Below are 21,886 nucleotides of genomic sequence, written 5' to 3' on the forward strand. Positions count from 1 at the left end.
TGCTTAGTATGTGTTTAGTGGCAAACATATATTAACTCCTATATTAGTCAGCTTTCCATTGCTGTGATGAAGTACCTGAGAAAATCAACATGAAGGAGGAAAGATTTATTTTGGCTCATGGTTTCGGTACATAGTAACTTAGCTCCACTGTTTTATTCTGTGGAAAGGCAAGGGCATCATGGTGGGGAGCACATCATGGGGGCAAAAATACTCACCTCATGGTGGCCAGGAAGTAGAGAAAGGGGAAGGGGAGGATGGAATCCATGAAGCAGAGAGGTTCGGAAGGGAAAGAGGAGACTAGGCACAAAATAGACCCTTCAAGGGCATCCCTCCAAGATCTTACTTATTCTCATTAGACCCTACCTCTTAAAATTTCCTCCTTCTCCCAATAGCTCATGAAGCCCTGAATCCATCAGTGGGTTAGTCCTTTAATTGGGTTAAAGTATTCATAATCTAATCATCTGTCAAAATCCCCACCACTGAACACTGCTGTACTAAGGACCAAGTCTTCAATATGTGAACTTTTGTGGGACCTTGAAGATTCAAACCATAAGTACTCAAAATCCTTAAAAACAACTTTCACTTGGCAGAAAAGCTGAGATACAGAGAGAGCTTTCAAGAAGAGGAAATGGTGTGTCAAAGCTTTCTGGCTAGAATAAGTACATTGAGGAGATTGTAAAAAAAAAAAAAAAAAGTTCTGCAGTTAGAGCTGAGAGAGCTAGGAATGTGATAGAAAAAAAGCCTAGAGAGAAACATCTGGGCATAGGTGACCAAAGGGACTTGCTTGCAGCATGTTCTGCCTTATTCCTTTCATTCTGGAATAATTAAACAAACCCTCTTTTGCTCTCAAAATTTTTCTGTATTAGCTGACAAAGTGAGTTAAGAAATTCTGCCTCTCATCTCTGAGAAGCGAGAAGATATGAAGAAGTAGGGATGTGATCCGAGGTTTTTTTCTAAAAAAGAACTCTGGCTATGATTTTATTTTTATTTTTTTTTTCTTTTATAAATATCTTTATTGTGGACCACGATAGGTGCACAAACTGGCTATGATTTTAAAACTAAATTTAATAGGAGGAATCAAGCAGTGAGCTTCATTAGCAGGCAATAATCTCTGAGAGAATTTTTAAATATTTATTTCCTTTAGTTTTCAGCGGACACAACATCTTTGTTTGTATGTGGTGCTGAGGATCGAATCCTGGTGCACACATGCCAGGTGAGTGTGCTACCGCTTGAGCCACATCCCCAGCCCTCTGATGTTTTCTTAAGCATGGGTTGTAGTAGCAAAGATAAAGGGACAGGAACGTATTTGAAAAATATTTAGAAGGAAAAATCTAATTATAGTGGTGATGCATTATGTATGAGAGAAGAAGATAATGATACACTGACTCCTAGGTTTCTAATTTTAGTAACTGGATAAAGGCTTTGTGGTTTACCATGAAGGGGAACAATGAACAAAGACCATGTATGAATGTGTGTGTATGATGGGGCCATGAAGAGTTGAAGATCAATAAATGTAAAAATATAAAATATTAGTTATGTTATAAAGTATCAAATGTGATGTTTAGTCCAAAAGTAGTATTCCAGTGGTTGGCTGTGTCACAGTGTTTACCTATCAGCTGTTGGACATTTGGGTTGTTTCTAGTTGTTAGGAATTTACAAATAAAGATGCAGTGAAGATTTCGGTAAAAGCCTTTGTATGGACATATGCTTTGATTTTTCCTGGGCAAATATCTAAGAGTAGTATGGCTGGATGATTTGGTAGGATTATGTATAAATTATTAATAACTTGCATAATACTTCCAAAATGATTATTATACTGTTTTACATTTCCATTAACAGAGTATAAGAATTCCAGTTTCTCCATTTCCTTATTAATACTTTATATGTTTAATCTTGATTTTAACCATTCTAATAGGTGCACAGAGGTATTTAATTTATATTCCTTTAATAGTCAATGAGTTCAATATCTTTTTGTATCTTTTCAAGCACTTATTTGCCATTTACATATCTTTGTTTATCTCCTTCTATGGAGAGTTTGTTCAGTTCTATTGATCATATTATTACTTGACTGAAAAGGCCTTTATATCATTTTGTGTTTAGAAGATATTTTTATCTAGCTATGGAATTCAAAATTATGGATTTTTTTCTTTCAGTACTTTAAAGCTGTAATTCCATTTTCTTGCCACTTAAGTTATTTCTGACAAGAATTCTTCTGTACCCATTATTTTTGTCTTCTGGACATATGTGTTTTTATTCTGGCTACTTTTAAGACTTTCTCTTTGCCCACTGATTTTGAGCAATTTAATGATGGTCTGGTGATGACTTATAGTTTTTTTTTTCTTGTCCATTTTGTTTGGGTTTTATAGACTATCTTTAATTAGAGAGTTTATGTTTTTCATTAACTTTGGCAAATTTTCTGCCCTCTAATTATATGTGTATTATGTTGTTTGATGTTATCCAAAGTCTCATTGATATTACTTTTTAATATATATTTTTTGTTCTTGTTATACATGATAGTAGAATGTTTTTGGAGTATTATACATATATGAAGTATAATTTCTCACTCTTCTGGTTGTACATGATGTAGAATTACATTGATCATGCAATCACATATGCATATAGGATAATAATGGTTGATACATTCTACTGTCTTTCCTATTTCCCCTCCCCCTACCTTCCTTTTATTCCACTTTTTCTAATCTAAAGTACTTCTATTCTTCCCTACCTTCATCCCCTTCTTGTGAGTTAGCATCTGCATACCATTGTATGCATTCGGATTTTGGTTTTGGGGGATTGGCCAATTTCACTTAGCATGATATTCTCCAGGTCCATCCATTTACTGGAATTCAGATCCCACCCCAATGTAGTGAAAACTTGGGCTTACATTTTTCTTCTATTTGGTGCAGTGTGGGAGTCCAACCTTACACATGGCTGAGTCACACTCCACGGCTGGGTGCTGAGGTGGTCAGTTGCAGAAATATGGCAGAGCTTTCCCCACCTTTCTTGGGTTCGAGGGTCAGTGTCTTGTGCATGAGTGTGTCTTGCTCCAGCCCCATGGGTGAAGCTTTGTAATATAATCCTTTGCCCTGTTTAGGATAGAATCTTCCATGGAAATGCCTTGTGTGTGTTCCCTTCTCTTACTGTGCCCTTGGGTGTGGTCTACCCAGGTGTCAGTCAACCTGCTGACAGTGGACATCATGAAGATACACTCAGCCCCCTGAAATCTGACCCCTTGCCTGATTTGAATAGCTTCTCCTCAATAAAAGGGGGTCAGCGCGTGCTCTCTCTCTCTTCCTGCAGACCCTTAAGGTCAGAGGAGCTGTCACAGTGACCCCAAAGGAAAAGGTATTTGTGTCTCTTGTGTGGTTATTTCGTGCAGCCCAATTAGCCCAGTTTACCTGGAGTGAACCTTGAGACTTTTAGTCACGAGAACAGAAACCCGGCAGTGCAGGGTCACTGTTCTAGTACCTAAGTCTTTGATTCATTTTGAGTTGATTTTTGTGCAGGGTGAGAGATAGAGGTTTAGTTTCGTTTTGCTACATATAGATTTCCAATTTAGCCAGCATTATTTGTTGAATAAGCTATCTTTTCTCCAGTGAATGTTTTTGGCACCCTTGTCTAGTATGAGATAACCATATTTATGTGGGTTTGTCTCTGTATCCTCTATTCTGTACCATTGGTCTATAAATCTATTTTGGTGCCAATGCCATGATTTTTTGTTACAATAGCTCTGTAGTATAGTTTAACATCTGGTATTGTGATGTCTCCTGCTTTACTTTTCTTGCTAAAGATTGCTTTATCTATTCTGGGTCTCTTATTTTTCCAAATAAATTTCATGATTGCTTTTCCTATTTGTATGAAGAATGTCATTGGAAGTTTAATAGGAATTGCATTAAATCTGTATTATGCTTTTGGTAGTATGGCCATTTTGACAATATTAATTCTGCCTACCCAGAAGTATGGGAGATCTATCCACCTTATTCAATTTCTTTCTTTAGTGTTCTGTAGTTTTCATTGTACAGGGCTTTCACCTCTTTTGCTAAATTGATTCCCAGGTACTTTTTTTTTTTTTGAGGCTATTGTGAATGAGGTAGTTTTCCTAATTTCTCTTTCAGTGGATTCATCACTGATGTATAGAAATACATTTAATTAGTGGGTGTTGATTTTATATCCTGCTACTTTGCTGACATCATTTATTAGTTCTAGAACTTTTCTGGTGGAATGTTTTGGATCTTCTAGATTCAGAACCATGTTATCAGCTAATAGTGATAGTTTTTCTTCTTTACCTATTTGTGTCCCTTTAATTTAGTTCTTTTGTTTAATTGCTCTGGAAAAACACTTTTTATTTACATTTCTTGTACTTTCTCCTTTGATCTGGGAGATATTTATAAGTGTGCAGTTTAATTTTGAAGTAGTTGAGACGTGGGGGTGAGAGTTCTATATATCTTAAAATGATTGATTTCTAATGTAATAAATCATGCAGGAAATAGTCTGCATAATTTCACATTTTTAAAATTTCTCCAATCTCATTTTATGACTGAATATATTCTATCTTTATTAATGTTCTACTTGTCATTATTATGTATAGTTCTCTAAATAACAAGCAGGAAAAAGTGGTTGATAATGTTGTTAAGCCTTCTATATCATTACTCCTTCCAGCAAAGTGAAGGGGCTTAAAATCTCCAAGTATGATTGTGGGTTTGTCTTTCTAGTTTTATTAATTTTTACTTCATGTATTTTGAAATTTTGCTATCAGGTACATACACATTTAGAATTGTTGTACTTTCTTGAAGAAGTTACCCTATTATGATTATGAAATGTTCCCCTTTATCTCTGAAAATCCTTTTCTTGAAATTTGTTTTATATTATAACTCTACTTCAGATTTCTCATGCTTATTTTCCCCTTCTTTTGCTTTTACCTATTGGTTTGTATTGATATTTAAAGTGGGATATAGGTATAGATCATATAGTTATTGTTTGCTTTTTATACATGTTGAACATTTATACCTTTTAATTACAAAGTCTAGTTCATTTAAATTAATTATTGATATTGTTGGAAAAAGCAGAATATGTAACATGAATGAAAACCAGGTAAATGCTAGGTTTGATGATATAATATTTTGTAAACCAGGTTGAATAGTTCTAATATCAGGCTTAGAGAGAAGATTGTTGGAATCCTTTTGTTTCAATTGTTCCTTCTCTCATTTATCATATGGTGCACAGCAACAGATTAATTTTATTGTTTGTTAGCACTTTTTATTTTGCAAATACCAATTATATATATGTATATATACATACATATATGTGTGTGTATGTACATGTGTGTATATATATATATATATATATAGAGAGAGAGAGAGAGAGAGAGAGAGAGAGAGAGAACACCATAGGCAATCTCTTGGTATCCCATTATGGCTTTGATGTGAAGTTCTCTAACAACAAATAATGCTAGGCACTTTTTTCATATGCTTATTTGCTATTTGATTATCCTCTTCAGTGAAATACCCATTTATGTGTTTTGTTAATTTTTAATTGTAATATTTGCTGATTGTTCAGTTTTCCAGTCTTTGTATATTTTGTAAATATGTGTATTGCAGATATTTTTTCAAGTCCATGAATTGCTCCTTTATAAATTATTTGTTGACTAAATTTTTTTAAATGACTTTGAAGTATATTTTAAGAAATGGTACAATTTGTCAAGCATATGCTTTATTTTGGGTACTAACTAGTAATCTGTAAATTTGATTAATTTTTCATATCTAATTAGAACTTCTACTTCAAGTTCCATGCTTATACCCCTTCTATAGCTTTCTCTGTCTTTCCAAGACAAAATTTAGAAATTGTTTTTGTCTTTGTTATTTTTTCTTTTAAATTTTTATTTGTTTCAATTAGTTATACATGACAGTAGAATGCATTTATGCACTTTGATATACATAGATGGGATATATTTTATCTCATTTTTTTGTGAATGTACATGTTGCAGAGTCAATTTGGTCATGCAGTCACATATACACATACAGTAATAATGTCTGTTTCATTCTACTATTTTTCCTATCCCCTCATCCCCTCCATATCTTAAAAGTATAAACAAAACAAATAAACAACTTTTTTCCTCCAAATTTTATATATGAAGACCAAATATTTTTTTAAAGAATAGAGTTGGAAATGACATTTTCCAGATACAAAACCTGTATGTGTTAATCTATATAGCATACACAAATAGTGTATGTCCAGGATTCAGATAAACAAAAACAGAAGTTGTCCAGGATTCGAATAAATGAAAAATGATGAAAACATGGACCAATGGATAGAAATGAAGAATCAAAAGAATGATAACTGCCCAGGAGAACACAAGACACTATGTTTGAACTGGGTGGCAAAAATGATCAAATCCATGAATAATTAGTCATGATTGTTTTGTTTCATTTCTTCTGCTAATCTATATATTGTTATCGGTCATGTAATTTATCTTTGACCTTCAGAACCTAGCAGTACTTAGAATACTAAGGTGTTCAAAAATGTGAGTTGATTTGAATTGTTCTTCTTTTAATATTCAAAAACATGAATTAAGCAACTAGTTCAATGCAACAGTCAGTTCTGACCTGGATGTTTTCAATAATAAATCAAGCAGCATGATAGTGTATTATTTATCCACTGCTACATTAAAAATTGCACTAAAACTTTGTGGCTTATAAAACAAACATTTTTTATCTTGAAGTTTTGTTTGTTTGTTTTAGTTCAAGTATATCAGTATCGCTTAGCTGGGTCCTCTGATTTCAGGTCTTTGACAAGGCTGCGAAGTGTCAGGGGATCTGTAGCCATCTCAGTGACTGATAGGAAGATAATTCATTTTCATGCTCACTCATGTAGATGTTGGCAGGCTTTAGGTCCTCTCTGGCTCTTATCCAAAGACATCAATTGTGCCATGTGCTCCTATCCATAGGATAATTCACCGGAAAGCATCTGGCTTCCCTTAGAGAGACTGAGGAAGAGATAAAGAAAATGCAAGGGGGATGAAGTCACAATCTTTTTTAACCTAATATTGCAAGTGGCATTCCATTATTTTTGCCACATTTGAGTCATTAAAAATGAGTCATTATGCCAAACCAATGTTCAAAGGAACTATTTGTCCTCACAATAGCCCATGTCACTAATATTTTACCAAAGACACTAGCAAATATATACACAGACAAATTCATAGAGAGATTATGTGTTATAGCTAGATCACGGGGAAGCTCCTACCCCAGGAGACTTAGCATAATACTGTATTTATATTTTTTGCCCCATCTTTTCTTAGGGACAAGGAGGAGGAAGAAAGTAGATATGTGGCAATTCTATTCTTCGTCAATTAACAACTGTCTTCTGTAGAATAGGTATTGTCTCATGTCTAGGGTTCCAGTGGTACTTCTGAGGTCCAGTAGGGAGCAAGAAAGGTATATTAGGCCCATGCCTTATACAACTAGGTACCACCCAAACCAGTTCGATAGAACTTATTCTGAGTTCTAACTTAATTGAATAAAAGTTCTCAAATCTGTTAGAAATGTTTGAAAAACTGGGATCCTAGAACAATGATTTTGACTACAGCAGTAAAACATAGCACAGTGATTAGGCATGTGGGCCCTAGAGCAAGCCTGCCAAGGTTTGTTTGTATCCAGATTTGCTAGCCAGGCGAAGGGATTTAGAAGTCTGGGATTGAGTCCCATCCACACTTATATGTTGGCTTTTCTGTTTCTGAAGCCAAAAGTACTTGGATGGATTGATACTGTGCTTCTTTTTACTGTCATTCCTAGCATCTATATGACAGACCTGCATATACCTCAGCATTATTTAATATATCCAATGGAATGGTTAAATACATTTACCACTATTATGCCTACTCTTTTCTATCTTGATAATAGGTCTCTCACTAAACGATATAAGATCATCATTTTAATAAACTCCTTCTCTATAAAGAAAATAATCTGGAACTGATTTCTATACCTGTCGACACAGTTTATTATAATCAGTTTAAATATTTTTACAACTGGTGGATATACTAATTTGATTATGTCACTTCTTCTAAAACTTTTGCAGACCAAAATTTTTAATTTTATTTTTAAATAAAGAGACTGTAGGCTACAATTGATTACCCACATCTATTATCCTAAAATGAATTAAGGTAGTATCTTGCAGTACATCAAGTAGTAAGTTTTCCGACTTTAATTAATAAGGAAGCTCAAAAAAGAGAGTAGTAAATATTCCATACATGTATTTGTGAAAGTAGTAACCCCTGAACCTGAGATTTCATTGTTCATGGTGTCTTTTTTGTTTTTAAACTCCAGCTGTTGGAAATTCATTAATCATTGATTTGATTTTTAAGAGGATTCTTATTACTAAGCCTCATCTCAGATGCAAAGTCTTTGTTCCTTCTGCTGTTCTATTAGTTGACTCCACCTCACCTCTAGAGTATAATTTTGAATTTGATTTTTTGAGTGGAGGCAAATCGCTTTTGTTTTCAAATGCTTTGGCAGAAGAGCTTCTTTTGCGAAAATAGAGGAACAGGTTACTTGGGTTGGGGAAGAAAAGTCTTGAGAAAACTAGCGGTTGGGTGTTATGTGAATTCCTCTGCTATTGTGATATTCAGGCTGTGTACAGTGTGGAGGGAATGTCAGTGGGAGGGAGAATAACTTGTACTCCAATTTTTGTGTCTTAACAATTGCAATATAGTGAAAAATATGGGGACTGTAGCAATCTATCTAAATAAGTCTCATAAGAAAAATTGTGGCTTTTGAAATGCATAGAACATTATGTGTTCATAACAGTAAACACTGAAAGCCTGTATTCTCAGCCAGGGATTTTAAAATAAGACCTTCATATAAGGAAATGATGGCAAGGGGAGTATATATCTAAGGAAGCAAATAGCACAGCAAGATGATGTTTAACTGGAAGGCTCATAAAATTTTGCCCTTCTTAAAAATATCTCTCCTGTGGACTATCATGTTAGGCATTCCTTGTTTTCTTCTTTCTCCTTAGATAATTCTTCTCTCTCCTTGTTTGGCTCCCTTTCTTCCCCCTTTTAAACTATAATTATTCTATAATATGTTCTTTACTTTAATGTAATCTTGTTATTTCCTGGTTTCAGTTATTGTCTCTGATACCTTGTCCTGGTTCTACTTCTCCTCACTCTCTCACTCTTTATCAATCAGCTTTTTTAAAAGTATTTTTTAAGTTATAGTTGGACATAATATCATTATTTTATTTATTTATTTTTATGTAGTGCTGAGGATTGAACCCAGCGCCTCGAACATGCTAGACAAGTGCTCCACTGTGCCACAACCCAGCCCCTATCCATCAGCTTTTATCCTTATATCATCATCACTTCCAGAGATGTGATGCTAAATTTAATAAGTGGAGAGTGTTGGATACATTCATTCACACACACACACACACACACACACACACACACAATTGGTCTGTAAACTTTATTTATGCACTTAGGAATATGAAGCTTCTCTTTAGCTTCTTTGATAATAGAATTTATCTAATCATTTTTGGAGTAATTTTAAAGACAAAATTAATTTTAACATGAGATAATTAAAAAGAGATCCTATAAGAAAGCTTCATCTCTGTGACAGCCTGAAGAAAGTATTTTTCAATAAGTTTTTATACTTAACTGCTCAATTAGAGATATTTCAGATAAAAAAATTATAAAAATATTTAGCTGATGTCATAAGTGAAAAACTCTGTACCTGCAAGACAGCAAGTTCTTACCAAATATTTGTAATGAATGTCAAGGATTGACATCATTTTCTATTTTTAAAGATGTACATATTTTTTATATTTAATGTTATATATTAGTATTGTACAAAATGTGTAAATGTTATGTATATTTAATGTAGAAAAGTCAAAAGAATGGCTTAGCAACTCTGAAGCAAATAGCAAATTCTACCATCTAAATGTTTCTAAGTAATATGACTTCAATACAAATAGTTAAGCAATGATTGTAGCTTTAATTGACACAGAATTTTGTCCATTCATTTGAAAATTTCAGAATTTTATTCAAGTACTAATTGAGTGATTGTTTCCAATAGAAACAGCTTGTGGTGTTGGATAAGAGCATAGTGAAATGCCAGAAGGAATTGGAAAAAAATAGTTATTACAAGTGATTAATTGGACAGACAGAACTGTAGGTGATGTTTTCTTACTTTGTAAATTCAAGAAGTACAAAGTGTTATTGCTGTGCTAATTTCTCCTTATAGCCTTTCTCTTTTATGACCATCACTTGTCTCCTTATCTCTGCATATCTCTTATCCTCCCACATTCTCCCACAATGCTCCTACCATCTTAATACTTCTAAAATCTATTATCAGTCTATAGGTCACTACTACTAACTCAGCTCATTTTATTATTATCTCTACATGAGAGTGGCTGTAAACTCTCTCCCTATGCTAATAGGAGTCCAGAGATTCGGGCATGCATGTTTACAATGTCCCTTTCATCAGATACTCACTTACCTCAACAGGTAGCCTAATGCCTAGATGTCTGAACCATGACTAAGTGTCCCTCTCACCGGAAAATTGTTCATATTGGCAGATCCCAATGGAGCTCTTTTTTGAACTATGTCCAGTTAATTTTAACCAAGATAGCCATTTTCTGACTGAGAAAGAAATTAGATGAAATTCTTCAGTCAGATTAAACATAAAGGAGGCAACGTAACAAAACACATGAAATAATAGAAGTAGTTTATTGCTTACAGAACCCAGAGGGAAGAGAGCACTATATTTCATAGGACACATGGGAAGCTAGGAACTGTCTGGAACATGCATGTTGACTGAGAGGGACATGGAAACCTGTGGGGAAAAAAACATTATTGGGGATCACAGTGTTACCCAAGCTAGCTTCTTAAGGGAAGTTCTTACTGATAGGTTTGAGAAAGTGGCACTAGTTGTGGAGTCTATGACTGAGAGGTGGTCACTGCTACCTGTCTTCTGCTCAGTTCATGTGAAGTGTAGGCATCCAAGGGACAAGTCAAGTAGGGTATGCCAAGCTGTTCTGTAGGGAGGGGGTCTTCAGGAAGTAAATGTATATATATGGAAGGCATCTGAATCTACCTCATTGAGGAATAGGAGAAATTCAGAGAATTAGAAACTGTCAACCCTATTGTGGTAAGATAAAGTCCAACTTTTATTCTAAATGGATCACAAAGCAACATAAAATTATAAAAATTCACCATAGATCAAAGAGCATCCATAGGGATTAGGAAGACTTGATATTGTTTTCCAGGGAAATTTCACCAGAGTAGTGAGTTCCTAGGAAGATTGCAGTAGAAGAAAGTGAGAGAAACTGTGGACATAAGTGCAGACAACTCTTAAAAAGAAGATTGTGAAGTTTCAGAAAGAAGGCAATAATTTTAAGGGATATGGATTGAGAACTGATTATTGTTAGAACTGGAAATAACTGGAAAAATACCAAATAAAACCCAACTTCCATATTAATATCATTGGAATCATTGTGAAGTGATGAGATATAGGCTTTAGAGAACAGTGTTTTGTTTTGTTTTTTAAGCTTTGCTAAGACATATTTTCCATTAAATGAAAATGAGTTTTGTTACAGTAGAGTCTTATTGTTCTACTCTCACTGTATCTCAATAATAAAGGTTAGTATAGGATTACAGAAGAGAAAATTGTGACTATGAATCTTAAGGAAAACAAGCATGGTACAAGCATGAATTTGAAGATTCCAAATAAGTAATAGGAAGTAAAATATCACTTAAGTAAAGAAAAATTTCATTTTGAAGTGTAGATGTTTTATGAAAGTCTACTAGATACAAGACACTATATTTGATTTTGGCAATTTCAATTGAGATTGTCATTTTATTTTGTCTAGATTTTACCTCATTCCACCTTCTCTACCATGGGACATTTAGTTCTTCTGTATGTGGTCATTCTTTTCTCTTTCATTCCTGCACAATGACTTTTATAAGATAAAAGATAAAGGAGGGATATAAATAAGACAAAGTCAAATTGAGTCAAAGTCATACTGTAGGAAAAATATGCACCAAGAACAATGAAGGTCTTTGCTTTTATAGTCATTATGTTCAGAACCTCTGGGATTTTGAATAATAAGATCTGTTTTAGTTAGAAGGATTAAATTCCAGTGTCTCCCAGGTAGAAACCTTTTATTTGGAGTTAAAATTTCTTATACTTTGAAACAACTTAGAACACTAAAAAATAAATTTCATATAATAATGATAATTTTGCTGTAAAGATAATATGTTTAGACATTCAAGGAAAGAGGAGATTCCTAGAATGAAATATTTTCAGAAAGTTTTCCTGAAGAACATGGGAACTGAGCTTGGCCTAGAGACTAGGTACAAAACTTGCAGAAAAAGAGGAGGCAAGACTCTGGGAAGAGGGAGTAGAATGTGCAAATGTGTTACAACCTGGAAATTGAAGGAAAATCACTCAGGTATTTTCTGGAGTCAAATGATAAATAAAATATTATCTGTAAAGGAAAATTTGTGCCATGATTGACATACTTTAAATAAAGGGCCCCCATCCATTTCCTATGCTCATAAAACAATGTGATGGGTGGCACTTTGTGGTACTTGTTCCTCTGTTGGTAAAAAGGTATTGTCACTAGCCCACACTTGAATACTGTTTTTTAAATAATTTATATATACATATATACATACATAATATGTATATATAAATATGTGTGTTGGTTATACATATCTAAGCATAATATAGTTCATATCTTTGAATTGTTAATCATATTAAGGTATTCTTTCTTTTGGGCTGGGGATGTGGCTCAAACAGTAGCGCGCTCACCTGGAATGCATGCAGCCCGGGTTCGATCCTCAGCACCACATACAAACAAAGATGTTGTGTCCGCCAAAAACTGAAAAATAAATGTTAAAATTCTCTCTCTCTCTCTCTCTCTTTTTTAAAAAAGATATTCTTTCTGTGATAAAATGTGCTTCTAGTTTATGATTTTAATAGTACTTTTGTTGTTTATTGAGAAATAAATTAAGACCACATATTCTCTCAAAAGTTTTGAAACAACAGAATATAAACCCTACAAAAAGCTTAATTAAACAATGTATTTCAAACTCAACTCACAGTTCCTGGCATGGAGCAAGCACTTATGAATTGCTGAAGGTTAATTTGAAATTTGTTCAATAAATGTTTACCAAATTGAATTAAAGTTTATATCACATAATTTGTGTTTAAATTCCCTTATGCCTGGTGGTAAATATATATCTGCCAAATTTTCACTTTATTATAAATATAGTTTATTTCAAAGATTATTTGATACTTATCATATACTTACTACACCAGTGAATAAATGAATTCTGTCTGTGACTTCATGGGCTTCATATAGTAAAAAGAGTGTGAACTTCTTTTACCAACATATTTTAGGTTCTGGAGTAAGGGTAGCATTGGTAATATGATTTAATAGATATTTCTTTAAATCTGTTTATATGAGTACATAGCCTTAGCCCATATAACAGGTATATTTTTACATCAAATACAATATATTTCCATGAAGAGTTTTGGGAAACAGCTGGGCATGGTGGTGCATAACTATAATCCCAACTACTGGGGAGGCTGAGATGGGAGGATCATGAGTTCAAATACAGTCTCAGTAATGGCAAGGTGCTAAGCAACTCAGTGAGAACCCTGTCTCTAAATAAAATACAAAATAGGGCTGCGGATATGACTCAGTGGTCAAGTGCCCTTGAGTTCAATCCCCAGTACCAAAAAAAAAAAAAAAAAAAGAGAGAGAGAGAAAGAAAGAAAAAAGAGGTAAAGAAGTTCTGGGAGAACTCTTAATGACTCCCCATAGTGACTCCAAACTCACAGAAATTAATAAGCATATTCTACTCATATAAATAAAATCATATAATTCCAATCTACTTTGCTCTTAATGGTTAAATATTTCCTTGAATTTTAAAAACAATTTTTTATAAAAAGCCTACAGTTCAATAATGATGCTGTGTGGTTTCATTAAAACTTACATTTTGACAGTTTCTCAGAAGGCCAAAACTTCATAATTAATGGATGTTCCGCCCAAAAGTTGACCTTTTGAGTGACTGCATTAGTGCAAACTTAGGAGGGAAAAATTTTTACTTTTGACTATTTATTGAAGCTTCAGAGTTGTTATATTTTAGAATGAAAGTAAGTTATGGAACCATGCCTAAGAAATTGGCTTTATATGTTAACATTTGAGGGTCCTTTTTACAATGAAAATTCATGCTGTCTATTTTATGCTATATTTAAAATAAGAGAAATTGTAAAAAGCTTTCTCTTCCTTGATCCTTAGTGTCCTCCTTTCAAGGTTTCTGAGATTGAACTCCTGGGCATAGGAAGCCTTAGATTCTAGACACTTGTTTTAAATGGCTCTGGCAGTCATTTTCAAGCTGAATCTACAGAGCCTCTACAGACAGATGGCTTTCTCCTATCTGGGATTGAGTTGGTTCTTACTTAAAGGTTCTTTTACTTAAAGGTTAGCATTAATGAGAGCATATTCACAGTCTTATGAAAATAAATTTTGAAGTCAAACAGATGTGGATTTGAATTCTAGTTCTCCCTTTTATTAGCTCTTTGACCTCAAATATGTTAACTAGCCTCCCTGAAGCTCAGTTTCTTCACCTTTAAATTGGGAGAAGAACATCTATCTTTACGTGTTTTGATATGAAAGAGAGTACACTCTAATACCATTGATGAATTAAGTTCAATGACAGACACATACTATTTGCTTCCATAAATGTTTATTATTATGTTGTCATTACTTAGCAATATCTGGATATAAGCAAAAGCACTATTCTGAGAATGTATAGAAGCCTGTACACCTGTTTACCTGTTTAGACTCACCAACAATTTCAGATGTTCCACGAGAATTCCTTGTCCTTTTTATAAAATAGCAGTATTAGTTCAAACATGCACAATAAATTTTATTTAATAGAAAATAAATAAGTGACTAAATAAAGGAGCTATTTAAAACTGCAGAGTACTCAAACAAAATGAGAGGCAAGAAACTGAAGAGTCACTTTTCTGGTGACACTGACTTTCCCTGTGACCTTGAGAAAATTCCTAATGCCTTTGATTTTCATTGTCTACCTCTTTAAAATACAAGGGCACAATATGTAATATATATGGCCACCCTCTGAAGGGATATGATTCATACAAATAAGGAAATTTGACTTAGGATATTTGCTTAGAGGAACAGAAGAGGTGATAAGACATATGTTACTTGAGCTTAGGTCCCCTCTCTGTTTTTTCTTCTAACAGACTCTTGAAAATTTTATCAAATGTATATCATTTTACCAACTGAAGAAGAGTACATCAGGAAAGTCTTATAGAACATGAACACATCTGAAGGAAGAAATCCAATCTGTTGTCCAGAAAAGAAGACTAAGATATAGGTCTTTGAGAGAAGAAACCTAAAAACTGACAAATTTGTTTTGAAGGATACCCTAAAGTATGCCACATAGGCATATTGAATAATTTTTGTTTGAGAAATAGAATGAGATGAGTCTCTGATCTCCTCCTATTTGCCTATGAGTAGGACATAAATTTGTAAAGTTATCTCTCCTCCCATCTCTAGAAGGATGAACAGAAGTAAATCTCACACCAGAGAAAACTGCAGACCATTTAAACCCAGAGAAAGCTTAGGTCCCAGCTCCTAAGCTACATAACCAATATGACAAAAGCTGACCCTTATGTTCTACTAGTTTTCCTATATATTTACCTTCCTTCAATTTACTACCCCTACTAGCTCGGGATTATTTTCCTTTATCTTACTTTTCTGCAAAATTTACTGCACTTTTGTTAAGATGCTATATAAACTACCACTTTGAGTTACTCATTACTGATTGCTCTTATCTGTGTTGATAATGTGCTTGTTAATAAACTTCTATTTGTTTTTTTCTTGTTAATCTGTGTTTTGTCAGTTTAATATATAGGGCCACAGTCAATGAACCTGATAGGTAAAGAAAAAATATTTTTCCTCCTCTATAATTGCTAATTCATGGCTTTCCATGAAGACAGTTGGCCAAGGGTTCCTGGTGGTATTTTTCACTGACTTATTCTTTCTTTCATTTATTCAACAAATGTTTCTTGATTACCATTTCTAAGGCAAAATGTTAGAGTAAGATAAAGATCTAACATATAGTTTGTCTTTCAAGAATCTGCTCTTTAGTAGGGATAATAAGATATGTATATCAGTGAAAAATGTTCTAAATGACATCAATTAAAGTTATATGTGAATTACAAGGAAGAAAGCTTTCATTTCAACCAAACAGATGTCAATGAAAGGAAAGAGATCTTGGAGGAGATGGCATTTTGACATTTTAGCCAGGATTTAAACATCTGTAGATTGGGCAGAAGGGAATTTCTGCCTGACAAAATAAAGTGAGCAGCACCTCAAGGAGTAGGAAATAAGTGACAGTTGACTATACATTTGACTACAAAATTGTGTTTATGAAAAAGTGTAATGGGTGATATACTAAGAAAGAACACCATTAGATTGAGTGGAACTTATGTGTCATATGAAGAGGCTTAGTCTTTATTTTCTTGATAGAAGCAAGACATTGAAAGTTTGGTGGAAGGGAGATGGAAGAAAAGGTTGTATTTCAGGATGAGAGGCCTAATTAACAGTTATGCACATGGTTTGTGAACTAAATTTTGAGTAACAGATCCCCCAAAGAGGTCCCTAATCGAGATCTCTTTCTTGTCCAGGCTGCTGATGTGTTATTGCAACATGGTGCTAATGTCAATGTTCAGGATGCAGTTTTTTTCACTCCATTGCACATTGCAGCATACTACGGGCATGAACAGGTAAGTCTGGCTGCAAAACTTTCAAAGACGGGTTCTGTTCCAATGTACCAAATTTTGTTCAAATGTCCTATCACTGAAGACAGGCTATTTAAGATATTTGCTGAATTTTTTTTTGCCATATTCTCATGAGCCCCATTCTTGAAGAGCCTATAGATCCATATGAACATTACAGCTGCCATATTATTCATTTTTACTGACAGTCTTAGTCACAGAGGAGGTGGTAGGGTGCTTTGGTAAGTGTGCAGCCACAGGAATCAGTCAGCCTGAATCAAAAAGTGCCTACCTTGCCTTATGACCCATTCATTGGTTATGTAACCCCTCTGATCTTCATTTCTGCATCTATGAAATGGGAAAAAAGATATTAATAGTAACTACTTTACAGGGATGGTGTTATAATGAGATCTATATTTCTTCTCAAATGCTCAATATATATCACTGTGATGATACTAATGACAATAGCAACATAACAAATCATTAAAGCTCTTCCTGCATGCAGTTCTCTGAACAAAGATGTCTTGCAAAAACTTTATTTCCCCTTTACTACTGTCATAGGAGGTTGTAAGTTGAAAAAAAATATCTCCTGAAATATGCTCACATCCTAATTTCTATGAATTTTACCTTAAAAGGAGTTTTGCGGTCGTGGCCTAGTTAAGGATTTTGAGATAGGGAGATTATTTTGGATTATCCACTAGGCCTAATGATTTTCAAGGGTTCATGTAAGAGAGGAAAGAGAATCAAAGTTAAGTAGTAGGAGAGATGTGACAATAGAATAAGAGGGTGAAGTGATGCACAAAAAGGGCTGCAATCTAAGAAATTCAGGCAGCTTCTAGAAGCTAAGAAAGCAAGGAAGTGGAAGCCTCCAGGGGCAAAGAGGAATCATCATCATCATCATCATCAACATCATTTTCTAATTTGATCACAATCTGAAATCAGTTGTTATTTTCCATGTTCTTACTAATGATATAAATGAGGTTCAGTCAGGTCAGATTGCATGCCAGAGTCATACAGATAATAAATAGAAAAGGTGAAATATGAACTCAGATCCATCTGATCCCAAAGTCCAGGTTTGTTTTGTTTTGCTAGAGCACACCTTTTTATTCCTCTCCAATCAGTGACCAATGTCATAAAATCTAGGCAATTTGCCTAAATTGGAAAGTCAGAATTCAAGACAATGTGCTCTAATCTAAAATCCATCATGAAAGACAGAATTTATATATACTGCTTTCAAGCATTACCCTTTAGCTGTTTTCTCAAGAAACTGAAAAGAATCAAATAAAACAAATATAAACATAATTGAATAACCAAACATAACTGTTCGCCACTTTCACTCTCCCTTGTTTTCTCTCCCCTGACTCACTTACTTATGGAGAATTACACCCTTTTAACTTCCTGAAGGACATGCCACAGTACTGCCTAAAGACCCAAAGTTGAAAGCTAAATTTTCTTATGTCCCTGGCTGTCCTACTTATTATACCTTTATTTCTCTGCTTGCTGACATATACTTGGACCCTTTTGGTCATATGAAAACTGACCTGTAGCTGGGGGGGACGGGTAATGCTCATTTCATTGATGTGCTGTTCAGAGTACACTGGAGTGAACTGGAGAGCCAGGCACTGAAAATGGGTTTGAAAATGTAGGATCCAGAAACCCAGGTGATGGAAATATTCCATATTTTTCTGGCTTCAGGCACAGACAGAATATTTACAATGCATGCTGCTTGTAGAGTCATTTTCTTTGGTGATTAACCTCATAAACCAGCAGAAAGATAAAGAGCCTCGATGCATATTGGGTAGAGAGCTAAATTTGTTTACTTTCCCTGAAAATATAGTCACAGTCTTATAAAATTATGCTAAAATGTGGATGGCCCTTTTATGATAAGGGACTCACTTTCTCTATGTATGAAGGCAACACATAAGTAATTTATGGAGGCTGTTGTCATTTGCTAAAATATGCTGACAAGGAGAATGGTACATTCAATATATAAATGTGCCTAATGTGCCATGTTCCCTGCCATTTGTTTATTTGCTTATTTTTAAGTGGACGAATAGATGTTTTGTACCAAGAACAATATTTCCTAGGTATATAATAATAGTGCTTAATAGACAATCGATTTCAGAGATAGTTTAAATCTGTCCATTATAAAGTCACATAATCAGAATTTACAGAGTCTGCATAAATGGAAATATTTGCTTACCAGTACAAAGTTCTTGAAGACTAAACTTCTGCTGTTCTAATGTCTCCTGAATTAAGTCTCTGTCTGCCCATTACCTAACAAAAGGATAAGATTCACATATTACCTTGATAGTACCACTTTTCCTAATAGTTATTAGAGTGCTAGGTATTTTTCTGAGTGCTTTACATTTAAAAACTTATTTAATTTTCACAGCAACTTTATGAGGGAGAACTGTTTTCATTCCCCACTCTAGCAATGAAGAAACTGAAGTATTAAAAGTTTAAATAATTTGTTCATGGTGACATAGGTAATAAATAGAAGCCTAATTCCAGAATTCTTGCTCTTACCTACTACACTCAGTAAAAAATAATTTCCCCATATCCCATCCAGCTAATATTTTGCCTAGAATTTCGACCAAATGTCTCATATTTTTGAGAAATTTCTACCAAAGACATATATTGACTGCTGAATAGGAAAAGCCAAAAATAGTTCTAGAGCTCCAATTCACTTTTGTTTTGATACTTTTGTGGTCAGGATAATTGAAGGGCATTTTCCTATTATTTTTAATGACACACACATACATCCCAACTTATATTTTAGGATCACTAAAGTGATTTTTGAAATTCTCTGGGAGTCAATGTCAGGTTTAAGGAAATTATTTGGTGAATTCCTAAGTATATATGTAAGTGATTAAAAGGATCCTCATAAATTATCTAAAACAACCCCAGGAAGATGAAGTTATCATGTCATCTTTCTCTGTCCCTTTGGATATGGAGTAACAGCCAGTTGGGGAAGATGCCCGGATTACTGTTGCTGTTTCTCCTTTACTTGTACACATCCAGATCCAGGACTCCAGCAGCAGGATGGCTGGCAGTGGCCTATGCCTGGAGCCATCATGAAAATCAAGACTCAAGTAAAGTTCTGGCTAAAAAAGAATTTGAAAAACCTTGTTCAGGAAGATGATGGGTGATTTTAGAAAGCACTACTATGTACTATGAAGATCTACATTATGGAACTGTCAAAAGTCCATGCTAAAGAAAGGAAATGGCAAAAGTAGGCTTTCAAAGCCAAAATTTAACTTTTTCAAAGTTTCTTTACATCTTATCTGGTCCTCACAATAACTTTGAAACAGGGATGATAAACAGTATTGTCTCAATTCACTGAAAATTTTTAAAATAACACAGAACATATATTATCTGTCAGTCATTGTCCTAGGCACATTAAGCATATTATCTCATTTGATCCTCACAATGACCCCTGAGTTAAGTTTTATTATCATTTCCTTTTTATCCATGAAGACATTTAGGCTGAAATTAATTTATTTTCTCAAGGTTACCCAGGTAATATAAATAACATTCTAATTCTAGGTCTCTCTTCCTCTGGACATTAACTCTTTATTATATTGCCACTCAACATTAAAAATTCATTATGTACAATAGGGTCAGCTGCTGCAGTCTGGCTGGGCACAAAATCACGAGCCACTCAAGCAGGAACAAACTTTATTTTTGAAACTGCTGCCAATGCCCCGTACGCCCCCGGGAAGATTGCTGATCCACACATGCCGAGTTCTCCCGGAATCCCAGAGGAAGTTCCTCCCCCAGAATTCCCTCCTACTGCACTTCCCCAACCAATGGGAACTCTCCAGGAGTCCCATAGCAGGCTGAGGTGAACAGCAGGAGTCCAATATCCATATGAATGCAAATCTTAACATAATCATATCATCTCAATGGCTAGCTGGCATCATCTTTCAACCAAAAATGCCATGCATCATATTACTTGGCTGTGGCTCTTAGCATCTCCCCCCTTCTGTTTAATTAAGCAACAAGCAATGTGGCTAGGGACCCTGCCTGTTAGGTTTGTCCAATTCAACATATGGTTCTTACCCATCATCGGAAAACTGACCTCTAGGTGTCAGCCTCCTGTCTTAGGTTGATACCACTGCAATTGGACCATACCCGTCACTGACTACCAGTCCAGCATATAGCCATACTTGTGGATAGGCCTATGCACCAGTGCGGGGGGGGGGGGGAGGTTCTTTGCCTCACCTCTGTTGGCCCCCAAAATTAGACCATCACTAGTAGAAGGGAGGAGGATACAGAAATGCCACGACACCAAGGCAATTGACGGCTCTTTAGGAAAAATTGCAACACTGGTGACACATCAGCAAAGATACGCCAGCACTACCATAATTCGCTGCATCAACAGATAGAGCACAATGCATACAAGCGATACATAGTCCAGGCAAGTTTTGTAAGCAGTTCAAAGCAGAGAAATCTATCAATATGTCCATTTCCTCCCAAAATAAATCGACTCAGTGATTGAGCATTACTTGTTGAGTTATTATTCATTGATGCATCAGTTTATACAGTTTGTTGTGATAACTATCGAAGAAACTGTAGTTTGGTTTCATCTTGTCTTCACCGGCACTGGGATGAAGATAGGAATTCTGACAATGATGTTAAAAAAAAATTATGTAACATTCCAACAGGTACTAAGAAAACAATTTTTTTTAACAATTTACATTATCCTGAACAGAATTATTAAATATAATGAAAAGGAAAGGTGAAAGTAAACAAACAGATCTGTTAACCTGCTTATTTGTACACATATTAAAACAATCCTCAACAGCTGTTTACCCAATTTAAATTGAACCATTAAAATCACTTGAATAATAAAAAAAATCAGATCCATTTATTCATGAGCACTCCTCATATATGATATATGGACATACGCACATACAGACATACAACACAAAACAGAAGTGTGCACACGTAACATACAACACATAAGACAATAGTAAAGGCCTTGCAGCTTTACCTAGGTGAAATCTCCATTGCAATGTTTAAAAACTCCACAGTCAAAAAATAAAACTGATCAGCAAAACATTAACCTA

At 34.6% G+C, this 21,886-nt stretch overlaps 1 protein-coding gene across 1 annotated transcript in view; it reads left to right on the forward strand.

Annotated features, from left to right (window-relative positions):
- The window catches only part of Tnni3k (TNNI3 interacting kinase), a 277,900-nt gene that overhangs the window by 66,087 nt on the left and 189,927 nt on the right, over positions 1-21,886 (forward strand). Inside the window, exon 6 of the mRNA XM_026409759.2 lies at positions 16,722-16,820. Within this exon, the coding sequence (XP_026265544.1) occupies positions 16,722-16,820 (99 nt within the window). The remainder of the gene's footprint in view (positions 1-16,721; positions 16,821-21,886) is intronic.

The sequence above is a fragment of the Urocitellus parryii genome, chromosome 11 (assembly GCF_045843805.1).
Source record: "Urocitellus parryii isolate mUroPar1 chromosome 11, mUroPar1.hap1, whole genome shotgun sequence".
Taxonomy (NCBI): domain Eukaryota; kingdom Metazoa; phylum Chordata; class Mammalia; order Rodentia; family Sciuridae; genus Urocitellus; species Urocitellus parryii.